The 18545-nt window shown below is 41.0% G+C and overlaps 1 protein-coding gene across 2 annotated transcripts in view; it reads left to right on the forward strand.

Moving 5' to 3' along the window:
* PPCS (phosphopantothenoylcysteine synthetase) overlaps positions 1-18545 on the forward strand; it is a 140863-nt gene that overhangs the window by 37939 nt on the left and 84379 nt on the right. For both annotated transcript variants that reach the window (XM_018042652.1, XM_005678607.3), the window contains exons 7-9: positions 8716-8787; positions 13977-14092; positions 17279-17377. In XM_018042652.1, coding sequence (XP_017898141.1) covers positions 8716-8787; positions 13977-14092; positions 17279-17377 — 287 coding nt within the window. The remainder of the gene's footprint in view (positions 1-8715; positions 8788-13976; positions 14093-17278; positions 17378-18545) is intronic.

Below are 18545 nucleotides of genomic sequence, written 5' to 3' on the forward strand. Positions count from 1 at the left end.
CCTTTGCTTTTTGCTTCTCTTCTTTCCACAGCTATCGGCAAGGCCTCCCCAGACAGCCATTTTGCTTTTTTGCATTTCTTTTCCGTGAGGATGGTCTTGATCCCTGTCTCCTGTACATGTCACGAACCTCATTCCATAGTTCATCTGGCACTCTATCAGATCTAGTCCCTTAAATCTATTTCTCACTTCCACTGTATAATCATAAGGGATTTGATTTAGGTCATACCTGAATGGTCTAGTGGTTTTCCCTACTTTCTTCAATTTGAATCTGAATTTGGCAATAAGGAGTTCATGATCTGAGCCATAGTCAGCTCCCAGTCTTGTTTTTGCAGACTGTATAGAGCTTCTCTATCTTTGGCTGCAAAGAATATAATCAATCTGATTTGGGTGTTGACCACTTGGTGATGTCCATGTGTAGAGTCTTCTCTTGTGTTGTTGCAAGAGGATGTTTGCTATGACCAGTGCATTTTCCTGGCAAAACTCTATTAGTCTTTGCCTTGCTTTGTTCCGTATTCCAAGGCCAAATTTGCCTGTTACTGCAGGTGTTTCTTGACTTCCTACTTTTGCATTCCAGTCCCCTATAATGAAAAGGACATCTTTTTTGGATGTTAGTTCTAAAAGGTCTTGTAGGTCTTCATAGAACTGTTCAACTTCAGCTTCTTCAGCATTACTGGTTGGGGCATAGATTTGGATTACTGTGATATTGAATGGTTTTCTTTGGAAATGAACAGAGATCATTCTGTCATTTTTGAGATTGCATCCAAGTACTGCATTTTGGACTCTTGTTGACCATGATGGCCAGCCACTCCATTTCTTCTAAGGGATTCCTGCCTGCAGTAGTAGATATAATGGTCATCTGAGTTAAATTAACCTATTCCAGTCCATTTTAGTTCGCTGATTCCTAGAATGTCGACATTTACTCTTGTCATCTCCCATTTGACCACTTCCAATTTGCCTTGAATCACTCCAGTACTCTTGCCTGGAAAATCCCATGGACGGAGGAGCCTGGTAGGCTGCAGTCCATGGGGTCTCGAAGAGTCGGACCCGACTGAGCGACTTCACTTTCACTTTTCACTTTCATGCATTGGAGAAGGAAATAGCAACCCACTCCAGTGTTCTTACCTGGAGAATCCCAGGGACGGGGGAGCCTGGTGGGCTGCCATCTATGGGGTCGCATAGAGTCGGACACAACTGAAGCGACTCAGCAGCAGCAGCATGGACCTAACATTCCAGATTCCTATGCAATATTGCTCTTTATAGCATCAAACCTTGCTTCTATCACCAGTCACATCCACAACTGGGTATTGTTTTTTCTTTGGCTCCATCCCTTCATTCTTTCTGGAGCTATTTCTCCACTGATCTCCAGTAGCATATTGGGCACCTATTGACCTGGGGAGTTCCTCTTTCAGTATCCTATCATTTTGCCTTTTCATACTGTTCATGAAGTTCTCAAGGCAAGAATACTGAAGTGGTTTGCCATTCCCTTCTCCAAGGGACCACATTCTGTCAGACCTCTCCACCATGACCTGCCTATCTTAGGTGGCCCCACAGGGCATGGCTTAGTTTCATTGAGTTAGACAAGGCTGTGGTCCATGTGATTATATTGACTAGTTTTCTTTGATTATGGTTTCAGTGAGTCTGTCCTCTGGCAACACCTACTGTCTTATTTGGGTTTCTCTTACCTTGGACGTGGGGTATCTCTTCACAGATGCTCCAGCAAAGCGCAGCCACTGCTCCTTACCTTGGACAAGGGGTATGTCCTCACCGCCAAACACTGGGCTGGAAGAAGCACAAGCTGGAATCAAGATTTCCAGGAGAAATATCAATAACCTCAGATATGCAGATGACACACCCTTATGGAAGAAAGTGAAGAGGAACTAAAAAGCCTCTTGATGAAAGTGAAAGAGGAGAGTAAAAAAGTTGGCTTAAAGCTCAACATTCAGAAAACTAAGATCATGGCATCTGGTCCAATCACTTCATGGGAAATAGATGGGGAAACAGTGGAAACAGTGTGAGACTTTATATTTTTGGGGGCTCCAAAATCACTGCAGATGGTGATTGCAGCCATGAAATCAAAAGACGCTTACTCCTTGGAAGAAGAGTTATGACCAACCTAGCTAGCATATTGAAAAGCAGAGACATTACTTTGCCAACAAAGGTCTGTCTAGTCAAGGCTATGGTTTTCCAGTGGTCATGTATGGATGTGAGAGTTGGACTGTGAAGAAAGCTGAGCGCCGAAGAATTGATGCTTTTGAACTGTGGTCATGGAGAAAACTCTTGAGAGTCCCTTGGACTGCAAGGAGATCCAACCAGTCCATTCTAAAGGAGATCAGTGCTAGGTGTTCTTTGGAAGGACAGATGCTAAAGCTGAAACTCCAGTACTTTGGCCACCTCATGTGAAGAGTTGACTCATTGGAAAAGACTCTGATGCTAGGAGGGATTGGGGGCAGGAGAAGGGGATGACCGAGGATGAGATGGCTGAATAGCATCACCGACTCGATGGACATGAGTTTGCGTGAACTCCGGGAGTTGGTGATGGACAGGGAGGCCTGGTGTGCTGCAATTCATGGGGTTACAAAGAGTCGGACATGATTGAACGACTGAACTGAACTGGTAGATTACTGCCGTGTTGTCTTCCAAATAGTTGTACTAATTTAAGCTCTGCTCAGTTGTGTATGGAGTTGTTAGTTACTTCACATTCTTTGTCAGTGCTTGGTATTGTCAGTCTTATTAATTTTACCTTTTCTGGTGAGTTATGTTATAGTATTTAACTGTGGCTTTACTTAACATTTCCCTGACAGTTAACAGTGTTGAAAATCCTTTCACATGATTGTTATTGTTGTTGCTTATTTGGGTATCAGTTCAGTTCAGTTCAATTGCTCAGTCATGTCCGATTCTTTGTGACCCCATGGACTGCAGCACGCCAGGCCTCCCTGTCCATCACCAACTCCCAGAGCCTACTCAAACTCATGTCCATTGAGTCGGTGATGCCATCCAACTATCTCATCCTCTGTCATCCCCTTCTCCCACCTTCAATCTTTCCCAGCATTAGGGTCTTTTCCAATGAGTCAGTTCTTTGCATCAGAGTATTGAAGTTTCAACCTCAGCATCAGTCCTTCCTATGAGTATTCAGGACTGATTTCCTTTAGGACTGACTGGTTGGATCTCCTTGCAGTCCAAGGAACTCTCAAGAGTCTTCTCCAACACCACAGTTCAAAAGCATCAATTCTTTGGTGCTCAGCTTTCTTTATAGTCCAACTCGCACATCCATACATGACCACTGGAAAAACCATAGCCTTGACTAGATGGACCTTTGTTGGCAAAGTAGTGTCTCTGCTTTTTAATACACTGTCTAGCTTTGTCACAGTTTTTCTTCCAAGGAGCAAGCGTCTTTTAATTTCATGGCTGCAGTCACCATCTGCAGTGATTTTGAAGCCCAAGAAAATAATGTGTTTTACTGTTTCCATTGTTGCCCCAACTTCTTGCCATGAAGTGATGGGGTCACATAGCATGATCTTTGTTTTTTGAATGTTGAGTTTTAAGCCAACTTTTTCACTCTCTTCTTTCACCTCAAGAGGCTCTTTAGTTCCTCTTTACTTTCTTCCATGAGGGTGGTGCCCTCTGCATATCTGAGGTTATTGATATTTCTCCAGGCAGTCTTAATTCCAGCTTGTGCTTCATCCAGCCAGGCATTTCACATTACGTCCTCTGCATAAAAGTTAAATAAGCAAAGTACCAATATACATCTTTGACATACTCCTTTCCCAATTTTGAACCGGTCCATTGTTCCATATTCAGTTCTAACTGTTGCTTCTTGAACTGCATACAGGTTTCTCAGTGGTAGGTAAGGTGGTTTGGTATTTGCAGCTGTTTAAGAATTTTCTGCATTTTAATGTGATCCACACAGTCAGAGGCTTTAGCATAGTCAATGAAACAGCAGTAGATGTTTTCAGAAATTACCTTGCTTTTTCTGTGATCCGGCAGATGTTTGCAATTTGATCTCTGGTTCCTCTACCTTTCCTCAATCCAGCTTGAACATCTGGAAGTTCTCAGTTCACATAGTGTTGAAGTCTAGCTCAGAAAATTTTGAGCATTACTTTGCTAGGATGTGATATGAGTGCAATTGTGTTGCAGTTTGAACATTCTTTGGCATTGCCTTTCTTTGGAATTGGAATGAAAACTGACCTTTTCCAGTCCTGTGGCTACTGCTGAGTTTTCCAAATTTGCTGGTATATTGAGTGCAGCAGTTTCATAGCATCATCTTTCAGGAATGGAAATAGCTCTGCTGGACATCCAACACCTCCACTGAGTGAGTGAGTGAAGTCACTCAGTCGTGTCCGACTCTTTGTGATCCCATGGATGGTAGCCTACCAGGCTCCTCTGTCCATAGGATTTTCCAGGCAAGAGTACTGGAGTGGGTTGCCATTTCCTTCTCCAGGAGATCTTCCCAACCCAGGGATCGAACCCAGGTCTCCCACATTGTAGGCAGATACTTTACCATCTGAGCCACCAGGGAAGAGTTTATAGTCATGCTTCCTAAGGCCCACTTGACTTGGCACTTCAGGATCTCTGGCTCTAGGTGAGTGATCACACCATAGTCGTTATCTGTGTCATGAAGATCTTTTTTGTTTAGTTCTTCTGTGTATTCTTGCCACTTCTTCTTAATATCTTCTGCTCTTGTTAGGTCCATGCTATTTCTGTCCTTTATCGAGCCCATCTTTGCATGAAATGTTCCCTTGGTATCTCTAATTTCCTTGAAGAGGTCTGTAGTCTATTCCATTCTATTGTTTTCCTGTATATCTTTGCAATGATCACTTAGGAAGGCTTTCTTATCTCTCCTTGCTGTTGTTTGGAACTCTGCATTCAGATGGCTATATCTTTCCTTTTCTCTTTTGCCTTTCACTTCTCTTTTCTCAGCCATTTGTAAGGCATCCTCAGACAACCATCTTGCCTTTTGGCTTTGCTTTTTCCTGGGGATGGTTTTGATCACCACCTCCTATGCAATGTTACAAACCTCTGTCCATAGTTCTTCAGGCCCTCTATCTATCAGATATAATCCCTTGAATCTATTTGTCTCTTCCACTGTTTAATCATAAGGGATTTGATTTAGGTCATACCTGAATGGTCCAGTGGTTTTCCCTACTTTCTTTAATTTAAGTCTGAAATTTGCAATGAGAAGTTCATGATCTGAGCCACAGTCCCTAGTCTTGTTTTTTCTGACTGTATAGAGCTTCTCCATCTTTGGCTGCAGTGAATAGAATCAATCTTTTTTTGGTATTGACCATCTGGTGATGTCCATGTGTAGTCTGTCTTGTGTTGTTGGAAGACGGTGTTTGGTTTGCTATGACCAGTGTTTTCTCTTGGCAAAACTGCTAGCCTTTGCCCTGCTTCATTCTGTACTCCAAGGCCAAACTTGCCTGTTTTTACTCCAAGTATCTCTTGACTTCCTACTTTTGCATTCCAGTCCCCTATGATGAAAAGGACATTTTTTTTTTGGTGTTAATTCTAGAAGGTCTTGTAGGTCTTCATAGAACCATTCAGCTTCTTTGGTATTTGTGGTTGGGGCATAGACTTGGATTACTGTGATACTTTATGGTTTGCCTTGGAAATGAACAGAGATCATTCTGTCTCTTTTGAGGTTACACCCAAGTACTGCATTTTGGACTCTTTGGTCGACTATAAGGGCTACTCCATTTCTTCTAAGGGATTCCTACCCACAGTAGTAGATACAATGGTCATCTGAACTAAATTCACCCATTCCACTGATTCCTAAAATGTTGATGTTCACTCTTGCCATCTCCTGTTTGCCACTTCCAATTTGCCTTGATTCATGGACCTAACATTCCAGATTCCTGTGCAACATTGTTCTTTACAGCATCAGACTTTTCTTCTGTCACCAGTCACATCCACAGCTGGGTGTTGTTTTTGCTTTGGCTCTGTCTCTTCATTCTTTCTGGAGTTATTTCTCCACTCTTCTCCAGTAGCATATTGGTCACCTACTGACCGGGGAGTTCATCTTTCAGTGTCATATCATTTTGCCTTTTCATACTGTTCATGGGGTTCTCAAGGCAAGAATACTGAAGTGATTTGCGATTCCCTTCTCCAGTGGACCACGTTTTGTCAGAACTCTCCACCATGACCCGTCCTTCTTGGTTGGCCCTACATATAGCGTGGCTCATAGTTTCATTGAGTTAAACAAGACTGTGATCCAAGTGATCAGTTTGGTTAGTTTTCTGTAACTGTGGTTTCCATTCTGTCCACCCTCTGATGGATAAGGATAAGAGGCTTGTGGAAGCTTCCTGAAAGGAGTGACTGGCTGGAGGGGAATCTGGGTCTTGCTCTGATGGGTGGGGCTATGCCTGCACAAATATTAGTACCACAGAGCTAAATGCAAGAGTTAAAACTGTAAGTGTTTAGAAGAAAACATAGAGTGGATTTTTATGATCTGGGCATTGACAATCACATGTTAGATATAACACCAAAAGCAAAAGTGATAATATAAAGCCTAATAAATTGTACTTAACTGAAACTAAAATTTCTGTACTTCAAAAGATACCAACAGGAAAGTGAAAAGACAAACCGTGGACTGAGAGAAATGTTTGCAAATCATGTGTTTGGTGCAGAATTCATATCCAGACTATATGAAGAATTCTTACTTATATATTCTTTTATGTTGGAAAGGCAATGGCAACCCACTCCAGTGTTCTTGCCTGGAGAATCCCAGGGACAGCGGAGCCTGGTGGGCTGCTGTCTATGGGGTCGCACAGGGTCGGACACGACTGAAGCTACTTAGCAGCAGCAACAGCATTCTTTTATGTTATTATAAAAAGACAGTCTAACTTTAAAATGAACAACTTGAGTAGACATTTCTTTAGAGAAGGCATGTGAATGGCCAAAAGGCACATGAAAAGATGCTCAAAATCATTGATCACTAGGGAAGTGCAAATTAAATCTACAATGAGATCCCACTCCACACCCACCCGAATGGCTATAATAAAAAAGATAATGTCAAGTGTTGGCAAGGATGTGAAGAAATTGGAACATTGTTGATGGGAATATGAAATGGTGCGGATACTTTGGAAAGCAATTTGGCATTTTCTCAAGGTGTTAAGTGTAAAATTATCATGTGACCCAGGAGAAATGAAGATATATGTCCACTAAAAAGCTTGTATGAGAAATTAACACAACATTTTAAGTCAACTATACTTCAATAAAATACATTTAAAAAAAAGTCGTATGTGAATGTTCAAAGCACTATTATTTACAGTACTAGCCAAAACATAGAAACAACTTAAACATCTATCATTGGTGAGTGGATAAACAAAATGTATATCCATCCTGTGCAGAAAATAGTTAAAATAGAAGACTTGACCCTGCTGTCGTTAGAAAGTCCTGTTTGTCAGGTTAGCCCTTGGCTAGCATCTGAAATGGAGAAGGCAACGGCACTCCACTCCAGGACTCTTGCCTGGAAAATCCCATGGACGGAGGAGCCTGGTGGGCTGCAGTCCATGGGGTCGCGAAGAGTCGGGCACAACTGAGTGACATCACTTTCACTTTTCACATTCATGCATTGGAGAAGGAAATGGCAACCTACTCCAGTATTCTTTCCTGGAGAATCCCTGGGACGGGAGCCTGGTAGGCTGCCGTCCATGGGGTCGCACAGAGTCGGACACAACTGAAGTGACTTAGCAGCAGCAGGAGCAGCAGCATCTGAGAACTTGGATCTGGAGAAGATTCCCTCCCTCCCCCAATTTATAACAGTGGCTCACTCTGCCTGACCTGTTTGTACAATGTGGTTTATGCTAAAAACCTGCTTTACTTCTGAGAGTCTGGAATTTTGGTATGTTCTAGGCAGAAGGTGGTGTCTATGTAAGTAGCCCCCAGTAAAAACTTTGGCTGCTGAGTCTGTAATGAATTTTCTTGGCAGACTTTTCATGTGAATTGTCCAATTCATTGCTGGAGAAATTAAGCCCATCCTGTATGACTGCTGAGAGATGACTCTTGGAAGCTTGTGCCTGGTTTCCTCTGGACTTTGCTTTATGTACCTTTTCTATGTGATTGGGAATGATCTCTTGTAAGATTCATGTTGGTCTCTTACTTCTGGGAGATTCCTCAACTTGCCATTATAGGAGGCCTATCAGCTGTAGTATTGGTGATGAGTAGACCACAGGAGGCAAAGTGATAAAACTGGGTTAGAGAACGCAAATTCAATAGACTCCTGTGCCCCATATACTTTCTCTATGCTATTCTGCAATCCTCATACAATTCTCGAATAGTACCAAAAGTTATTTCTGAAATTTTTCTATTTTGCTATTTCTAGGAACAGCTGGTGAAATTCTAAGTATTATTAATTTTAGGCATTAATTTTAAGTATTTATGTTTGTAATTTCTTTTTACTAAATTTGTAATACCATGCTTAAAAACTTTTAGCTATTCCTTTTGTTTACAGTGGTCCAAACTCTTTAGCATAGAATCTGGTTAGAGAAACAGGGAAAGATTACATGATCAGACAATATCAGGGATAGGAAGAAACCTAAGATGTAGTAGGAACATTAAGAGGGGACTCTGGGAAAGCTTCCTGGAGGAGGTGACATTTATGCAGAAACTCAGAGGACAGCCATCAGAAAGAAAGTATTCCAGAGGGTCACCTGACATTTGAGTATTATGCTAATCATTTGCTCCTTACACAAATATATTGCTCTTTTTTTCTTTTAGCTTCTGCATTTGAGAAGGCTCAACTAGAAATTGAGAAATTGAAAGAAAATTTGATAAAGCTGAAAGAAAATGGTGAGTAATTTTAACAGATATTATAATATTTAATAATAAAGCATTAAACAATAATATAATTTGTTAAGTAATATTATTAATATTTAATAAATAATGGTATTACTACTAGTTCTATTATTACTATCTCTACCGTCTTATTACTGTTACTACCACTTGTTGCTTACTAACATATACTCTATCAGGCATTTTACATGCGTTATCTCTAACCCTAACATCAATGCCAAGTTGCAGTATTGTTCTAACCATTTTGTAGATAAAGAAACTGAGTCGTGGCAAGGTTAAATGAATTATCCAGTAGCTACAGTAAGTATTAGACCTATATGTCTGACTGCAAAACCTTCGGTTAACACAAACAATACGTGTTTCACTGGGACCAATGAGGTTGCTGCTGCTAAGTCGCTTCAGTCGTGTCCGACCCTATGCGACCCCATAGACAGCAGCCCACCAGGCTCCCCCGTCCCTGGGATTCTCCAGGCAAGAACACTGGAGTGGGTTGCCATTTCCTTCTCCAGTGCATGCAAGTGAAAAGTGAAAGTGAAGTCGCTCAGTCGTGTCTGACTCTTCGTGACCCCATGGACTGCAGCCAGGCTCCTCCGTCCATGGGATTTTCCAGGCAAGAGTCCTGGAGTGGGGTGCCATCGCCTTCTCTGACCACTGAGGTTAAGACACTGTATAATGCATTTAACAACACCTCACCCTAACTTCAGTTCAGTTTAGTTCAGTCACTCAGTTGTGTCCAACTCGTTGCGACCCCATGAATTGCAGCACACCAGGCCTCCCTGTCCATCACCAACTCCCAGAGTTCACTCAGACTCACGTCCATCGAGTCGGTGATGCCATCCATTCATCTCATCCTCTGTCGTCCCCTTCTCCTCCTGCCCCCAATCCCTCCCAGCATCAGAGTCTTTTCCAATGAGTCAACTCTTCCCCTGAGGTGGCCAAAGTACTGGAGTTTCAGCTTTAGCATCATTCCTTCCAAGGAACACCTAGGACTGATCTCCTTCAGAATGGACTGGTTGGATCTCCTTGCAGTCCAAGGGACTCTCAAGAGTCTTCTCCAACACCACAGTTCAAAAGCATCAATTCTTCGGCGCTCACCTTTCTTCACAGTCCAACTCTCACATCCATACATGACCACTGGAAAAACCATAGCCTTGACTAGATGGACCTCTGTTGGCAAAGTAATGTCTCTGCTTTTCAATATGCTGTCTAGGATGGTCATAACTTTTTTTCCAAGGAGTAAGGGTCTTTTAATTTCATGGCTGCAGTCACCATCTGCAGTGATTTTGGAGCCCAAAAATATAAAGTCTGACACTGTTTCCACTGTTTCCCCATCTATTTCCCATGAAGTGATGGGACAAGATGCCATGAACATTGTTTTCTGAATGTTGAGCTTTAAGCCAACTTTTCACTCTTCTTTCACTTTCATCAAGAGGCTTTTTAGTTCCTCTTCATTTTCTGCCATAAGGGTGGTGTCATCTGCATATCTGAGGTTATTGATATTTCTCCCGGCAATCTTGATTCCAACTTGCGGTTCTTCCAGCCCAGCGTTTATCATGATGTACTCTGCATAGAAGTTAAATAAGCAGGGTGACAATATACAGCCTTGACGTACTCCTTTTCCTAACTTGGCTATGTATAAATGACACTAACTATAGTGAAATAGAATGAAATTTTAGTGTTATAATGATAGTAGCTACAAAAATAATTTAAAATATGTCTACTGGTTTTAAATAGTTATAAAGCTAGGTTTGTTTACCCTGTGATGTTATAATTTATAGTAAGTAACCTATATTTTGGAGAAGGCAATGGCACCCCACTCCAGTACTCTTGCCTGGAAAATCCCATGGACAGAGGAGCCTGGTGGGCTGCAGTCCATGGGGTCGCCAAGAGTCAGACACGACTGAGCAACTCACTTTCACTTTTCACTTTCATGCATTGGAGAAGGAAATGGCAACCCACTCCAGTGTTGTTGCCTGGAGAATCCCAGGGATGTGGAGCCTGGTGGGCTGCTGTCTATGGGGTTGCACAGAGTCGGGCATGACTGAAGCAACTTAGCAGCAGCAGCAGCAGCAACATGTATTTGGTCTTCACCCTAATAAAGGTGTCTTTTGTCACGACAATGAAGACTTTTGGAAAGTCCCTAGGTAACCAAAGGATAGGCTTCCCTGGTGGCTCAGTGGTAAAGAATCCACCTGCAGAAGATGTGGGTTCAGTCCCTAGGACAGGAAGATCCCCTGGAGGAGGAAATGGCAACCCACTCCAGTATTCTTGCCTGGGAAATCCCACAGACAGAGGAGCCTGGTGGGCTACAGTCCTTGTGGTCACAAAGAGTCAGATACAACTGAGTAACTGAACACACACACACACATACACATGCACGTTAACAACATTATTTCAGGTCAGGGTAGATAAGGGTTGGAAGAGAATATCCGCTCTGAACCTAACTGTAGAGGTTGATTTTTTAAATATAATTTTATTTATTTATTTATTATTTCCTATGCTGGGTCTGTGTTACCGCACGAGCTTTTGTCTAGTTATGGAGAGCAGGGGCTACTCTCTGTTTGCAGTGCGTGGGCTTCTGATTGTAGTAGCTTCTCCTTGCAGAGCATGGGCTTTAGGGTACCTGGGCTTCAGTAGTTGCAGCTCCCAGGCACTAGAGCACAGGCTCAATTGTTGTGGTGCTCAGGCCTAGTTGCTCTGCGGCATGTGGGATTTTCCTGGATCAGGGATAGAATTCATGTCTCTTGCATTGGCAGGCGTATTCTTTACCAGTGAGCCACCAGGGAAGCCCTAGCTTGATGTTTTAAAGAAACAAAAAGCCTATATTCCATTTGTGATAAGCAGAACAGTACTAATTTTAGTGACGTATGTAAAACTGTATTTTTTAAATTTATGAAAGTTAAAAATACTGGTAATATATAGTATAGAGAAATAGACAATGCCATTGTGAAAATACAGCTTTGTACAATCTTTCTGAAGAATAATTTGGCAGGCTCTGTCAAATTTTTTAAATGTGCATGTCTTCTGATCCAGCTATGTCATTTCTTTCTAGGGAATTATTTTTGGGGAAATAAAGTCATAAGGACTTAGAGACTGATGAACAAGGAAAATCCTTGTATAACTGTTTATAAGAATAAGCATTGGCAGCAAACCTAAATCTTCATCAGTAGGGGGAAAGTGACATTGAAATGGCAATTTGGACAGTTGCTTACTATGCAGAACGAAATGAGGTACTGCATTAACAAATCAAGGTATATTAATAAGATGGACGCAAAAGGAACAAATTATCAATAAAATAGCGGTGAATCCCCCAAATACTGTAGATATTGAGTGAAAGTAGCCTGAAACAAACATATGTGTATTGTAAGATTTAATTTATATGAAAACCAAGAATGAGCAAAAAAACTATTAATAGTCTCTGTGACAGAAGCCAGAAAGTGGCTGTAGGGGTGGGTGGGAGTGGAGAAATGACTGAAAAGGATTTGAGGATATATTATGGTTTGATGAAACTGTTCTGTATCTTTTTGAAGGCAAGTTCACAAGTATATAAAATTTTCAAAATTCATTAAACTGAACACTTAATATGTTTGCTATATTGTATATAAATTATACCTCAATTAAAAAATCATTCCAAATAAATGGAAAATGACTTTAGGTATACTATCTTGTAAAGATATCCATGATGTATTCACAGGCAGTAAATTTGCTGACAGTATTGTCTAGCATTGTTCAAATATTTTTAAACTGCATATGCAAAAGTTAGAACAAATCTTGCCTTCCATATATGTATATGGATTGTGAATTATTTTTTTTCTTTTTGGCATGTTTTCAGCATTTTTCAAGTTAAAAATTCATATGCTAAGGAGAAGGGGAATAGCAAGGGAAACCAAAAAATTAAGAAAGAAAAATTAATACGAGTTAAAAACCAAACAGGCAATGAAGAAGGAAGACAAAGGAAACTTTACAGCAGTATAAAAAAAAATAGGAGAAACATAAGTGAAAAAAAGAAACAGCTGCTGATCCAAGAAAATTACCAGCAACAAGTTTATACTATCGAAACTTTGATGAGTGCTAGGAAAAGCAGATCTCAACATGAGGTGCTGAGGTGAGAGTGGCCTACAGGCAGAGGTGCTACAGGAGAAAGATGATTTTGGTGGATTAATCTGATTTCACTTGGACACTGTTCATTGCTCCTAGCTCAGTGCATCAGCTGTATATGGGGGTCTGACTGTTAACAAATGCAAGAGAAGTAGCACGGAATACATGAGGTGTGTAAGAGAGACTTCCCAGGTGGAGCTTGTGGTAAAGAACCCACCTGCCAATGCAGGAGATGTAAAAGCTGCGGGTTCGATCCCTGGGCTGGGAAGATCCCCTCAAGGATCTTCCCTGGGAGGGAAGATCTCCCTGGGCTTGGCAACCCGCTTCTGTACTCTTGTCTGGAGAATCCCATGGACAGAGGAGTCTAGCGGGCTACAGTCCATACGGTCACAAAGAGTTGGACATAACTGAAGCGTCTGATCATACACGCATGTAAGAGAGATGGGACCACAGGAGCCCAGGAAGATGATTTTCTTGGTCATTTAGGTTTTAGAAGGCAGGTTCAATTGTTTTAAAATTCCAGGTCCTGGAAGAACCTCTATTGCTGGAAACACTACTCTGAAAAAGGCCAGCTCATTAGACTGGCATGAGAATTGACAAAACATTCTGTTCTGTTTCATGAGTTGGTACAACATTCTAGGGCTGAACTTGACAGTCTAGCAGCTCTTCTTTGCAGTGAATCACATGTGCAGAGACATGGTAGAACTGGCAAGAACAGCAGGAAATAGCACTTCCTCAGGTTTTAGACTTAATGCCCCCAAATTAAAACTTTGATCCATGGACTTCTTTGGTTGTCCAGTAGTTAAGAATCTACCTGCCAATACAGGGGACACAGGCTGGATCCCTGTCCAGGAGACTTGCACATGCTGTGGGGATCTAAGCCCGTGAGCCACAACTACTGAGGCTGTGCTTCACAAGAGACGCCACTGCACTGACACGCCTGCACACCTCAGCAAAGAGCAGGACCCGCTCCCAGCAGCTAGAGAAATACCACGCACAATGTCGAAGACCTAGTGCAGCCAAAAATAAATTCATTAATTTGAAAAAACCTCAGTCCAATTGAATCAATTGCATTTTCTTTGTTTTAGACTCAGTTGACCTACAGAAAGCAAAGGAACATAATCAGAGACTGGATGAGGAAATTCTGGCTCTAAGAAGTCGGGTTCGATCACTTGACTTGGAAAAAAAAGTACTTGGAGAAGAGGTAAGTTGTTTAATTAAATTTGTTCCTAGAGTTAATCTAAATGTGTATAGACTAACAGCAGTCAGAGCAGCCTAGATGGATGACACATCATCCATTGGTCATTAGTGAAGTCTGATTCTGGTGGCTATAACATGGCAGGTAGATGCTATACTTTGACCTGGACGCTTTGTGTCAGTATTTCTGCTTCATACATTTCAACCACATATGCTGAACAGTGATGTTATTGCTCTTGTGCTTCAATAGGATCTTTACTTTTTAATAAGAATTTAGATAATAGTTTATACTTTTCGCATTTACCAAAGTTTGAGTTTGTTAATACTAAACACTTAGTTGTATTATGTTTTTGAATCATTTTTAATATGCACTTCCAGGTTCTAAATATACTATGCTGCTGCTGCTGCTGCTGCTGCTAAGTCGCTTCAGTCATGTCCGACTCTGTGCAACCCCATAGATAGCAGCCCACCAGGCTCCCCCGTCCCTGGGATTCTCCAGGCAAGAGCACTCGAGTGTTCTGTCATTCCAATTCTAGTTCTATTCATTTCGCAATCATCTCTCTGGTATCTAATACAATGCCTGACACACACTCTTAAGTGCTCAAGAAATTTTGTTGCAAGAATGAGTAGTTATTCATTAGGATGGCTATTATCAAAACAATAAAAAATAACAAATGTTGATGAGGATGTTGAGGAATTAGAACCCTTTGTATATTGTTGTTAAGAATGTAAAATGGTACAGACACACTCGAAAACGGTATGTACTCCCTTTAAAAAGTAAACACAGAGTTACCAGCAATTCTCCTTCTGGTTATATACCCAAAAGAATTGAAAGCAGACACTTGATCGGAGATTTATTCACTCATATTCATAGCCAAAAAGTTGAAGCAACTTAAGTGTCCATTGACAGATGAATGGATAAACAAAGTATGGTGTATATCTGTGTGTTTGTGTGTGTGTGTATATATATATATATATATATATAAAATAGGGCCTTAAAAAGGAAAGATATTTTAACATATGTTACAGCATAGGTGAAACTTGAAGCCATTAGACTACTTAAACAAGTCACACAAAGACAAATAGTGCATAATTCCACTTATATGAGGTACCTAAAGTAGTCAAAAATCACAGAGATAGAAAGTAGAATAGTGGTTTCTAGGGGCTGTGGGGAAGGGCAGGATGAGGAGTTATTGCTTAATGATTAGAGCTTCAGTTTTGCAAGATGAGAACAATTCTGGAGATGGATGGTGGTGATGGTTACATAATAATGTGAATATGCTTAGTGCTTCTCAACTATATACTTAAAAATGGTTTAAATGGTAAATTTTGTGTTATGTATATTTTATCATAATTTTAAAATGCAATCATAAGAATAAATAAACATTGTTCAAGTTGTCTAAATCTCTATAAATTTGTACATATAATACTGATAAAATATATTCAATGTATTTTAAACATGTTTGTGTATGTTTTACATATATATACATATATATTTGGACTTCCCTGGTGGCTCAGATGGTAAAGCGTCTGCCTACAGTGCAGGAGACCTGGGTTCGATCCCTGGGTCAGGAAGATCCTCTGGAAAAGGAAATGGCAACCCACTCCAGTACTGTTGCCTGGAAAATCCCATGGACGGAGGAGCATAGTAGACTACAGTCCATGGGGTCGCAAAGAGTCGGACACGACTAAGCGACTTCACTTCACATATATATTTATATATGTTTGCTCAGTCATGTCCATCTCTTTCTCAGCCCCATGGACTGTAGCCTGTCAGGCTCCTCTGTCCATAGAATTCTCCAGGCAAGAATACTAGAGTGGGTAGCCATTCCCTTCTCCAGGGGATCTTCCCAACCCAGGGATTGAACCTCGGTCTCCTACATTACAGGCAGATTCTTTACCATCTGAGCTACCAGGGAAACCACCTCCCTCCAAAAAGCTATGTATATATATATACACACACGCAAAGAATTAGACATGACTGGGTGACTGCACAGCAACACACATACATGCCTGTGAGATAAAGTTCAGGAAGGGTATATCCGAAACATTGTTACTTCTGGAAAGGGAAATGAAATTGTGGCACAAAGTTATGTGAAGGAAAAGATCATTTTTTACTCTATATACCTATATGTTGTTTAAATTTTTCACACAAAGAATGTATTCATGTATAACCTGTATATTTTTAAAATAAAGCAACCCCTCCCCCGACTGTGTATTTAAAATGCTTTTGAAGAAGACATATGGATGGCTAACAAACACATGAAAAGATGCTCAACATCACTCATTATTAGAGAAATGCAAATCAAAACCACAATGAGGTACCACTTCACACCAGTCAGAATGGCTGCGATCCAAAAATCTGCAAGCAATAAATGCTGGAGAGGGTGTGGAGAAAAGGGAACCCTCCTACACTGTTGGTGGGAATGCAAACTAGTACAGCCACTATGGAGAACAGTGTGGAGATTCCTTAAAAAATTGCAAATAGAACTACCTTATGACCCAGCAATCCCACTTCTGGGCATACACACCGAGGAAACCAGAATTGAAAGAGACACATGTACCCCAATGTTCATCGCAGCACTGTTTATAATAGCCAGGACATGGAAACAACCTAGATGTCCATCAGCAGATGAATGGATAAGAAAGCTGTGGTACATATACACAATGGAGTATTACTCAGCCGTTAAAAAGAATTCATTTGAATCAGTTCTGATGAGATGGATGAAACTGGAGCCAATTATACAGAGTGAAGTAAGCCAGAAAGAAAAACACCAATACAGTATACTAACACATATATATGGAATTTAGGAAGATGGCAATGACGACCCTGTATGCAAGACAGGAAAAAAGACACAGATGTGTATAACGGACTTTTGGACTCAGAGGGAGAGGGAGAGGGTGGGATGATTTGGGAGAATGGGAATTCTAACATGTATACTGTCATGTAAGAATTGAATCGCCAGTCCATGTCTGACGTAGGGTGCAGCTTGCTTGGGGCAGGTGCATGGGGATGACCCAGAGAGATGTTGTGGGGAGGGAGGTGGGAGGGGGGTTCATGTTTGGGAACGCATGTAAGAATTAAAGATTTTAAAATTTAAAAAAAAAAATAAAATAAAAAAATAAAAAAAAAAGAAGAAGGAAAAAAAAAATTATTTGTACCTAGAAAAAAAAAAATGCTTTTGTATTTCAGGTTGAACGACTTAAAAGAGGAACGTGTGAAGCTCAAGGGAATAAGCGTCTCGGAAACCACTCTCCCGGAAAAACTGTGGGTGCTGAACAGAAAGTAGAGGTAGTAAAGTTCTGTTGTTTCTGACTTCTCCTTTTGAAGTGAGCTGCATTTTACAGAGTGCACCAGAGCACTGGCTGCTGAGCATGTGCTTCTCTTTTCTTGCCTGCCTTTTCCTATTGCCTTGCCAGAGTGTGGAGAAAGAAATTTGAGTACAGAGGATAGGATATGTTTCTATTCACTTTGCCCCCACAGGGAATGATTAATATGAAAAATATAATGGGTTTTGTTAAAGAAAAAAAGAATCTTACAAAAATACAACCAATATGGGCATTTTTAATCGTCAAAATGAAGTTGCTTTATAGAATCAACCAGTGGTAGTGGAGTGGGTAGTGGGAACCACATATCAGAGAGAAATATGGTTTAGGCTCCAGTGTGTACAGCTTCCAGTCTTTTCAGCACAGTCAGCCTCTGAAGTGGTGGGCAAAATGATCAAACACAAGGCAGATTGTAGCAAGAGCCAGTGTGTCATAGAGAGGGTGGTTTCAGACTTTCAGCTCAGAGAGATGGTTTGCTACAGCCTTTTCTCTTGTACGCCTAAGATGAGTAATGTTCCTTGTTGCTGAGGGATCTCCTTCCCTGGAACTTGTCTTTTTCACTGTAACTCCCTGGGCCCTATACCCCCCACCTCCTCAGTATCAAGGAAATTATAGCCACCGGATTTCTTGATGCCCTACCCAAGGAGCCAGTGTTGTTCTTGTCTTCCAAAACTCTTTCCCAGGTAATAATGCATTTTGTAGGAAGGAAGGAAAGGAGAAAGGGTAGGAAGGAAAGAAGGTGGAGGAAGAAAAGAATGAGGGAGGGAGGGTGGCGGAGGGAGGAAAGAAAATGAGGAAGGAAGAGAAGAAGGAATTTCCAGGCAAGATTTCAGGATTGTTTACCAGAATTTCTCCCAGGCAACCCAGAATGGTGGCACTCTGATTTAAAGTTGACTTAATGAATAAAGATATACATACCTTTATTCATATAGAAGCATTTTGAATATTTATTCAGATTTCCTCCTTTCCTTCCTTTTCTTTTTTCTTTCTTTTTTTACTAAAATGCCTCTGGAGATCCTTCCATATCATACAAAGAGATCTCTCTCATTGTTTAGAGCAGCTAGCATTCTCTTGTGTGGATGTACTACAATTTATTTAACCAGTCTCCTGTTGATGGGCACTCGAGTTATTTC

Source organism: Capra hircus, chromosome 3 (genome assembly GCF_001704415.2).
Source record: "Capra hircus breed San Clemente chromosome 3, ASM170441v1, whole genome shotgun sequence".
In the NCBI taxonomy this organism is placed as follows: domain Eukaryota; kingdom Metazoa; phylum Chordata; class Mammalia; order Artiodactyla; family Bovidae; genus Capra; species Capra hircus.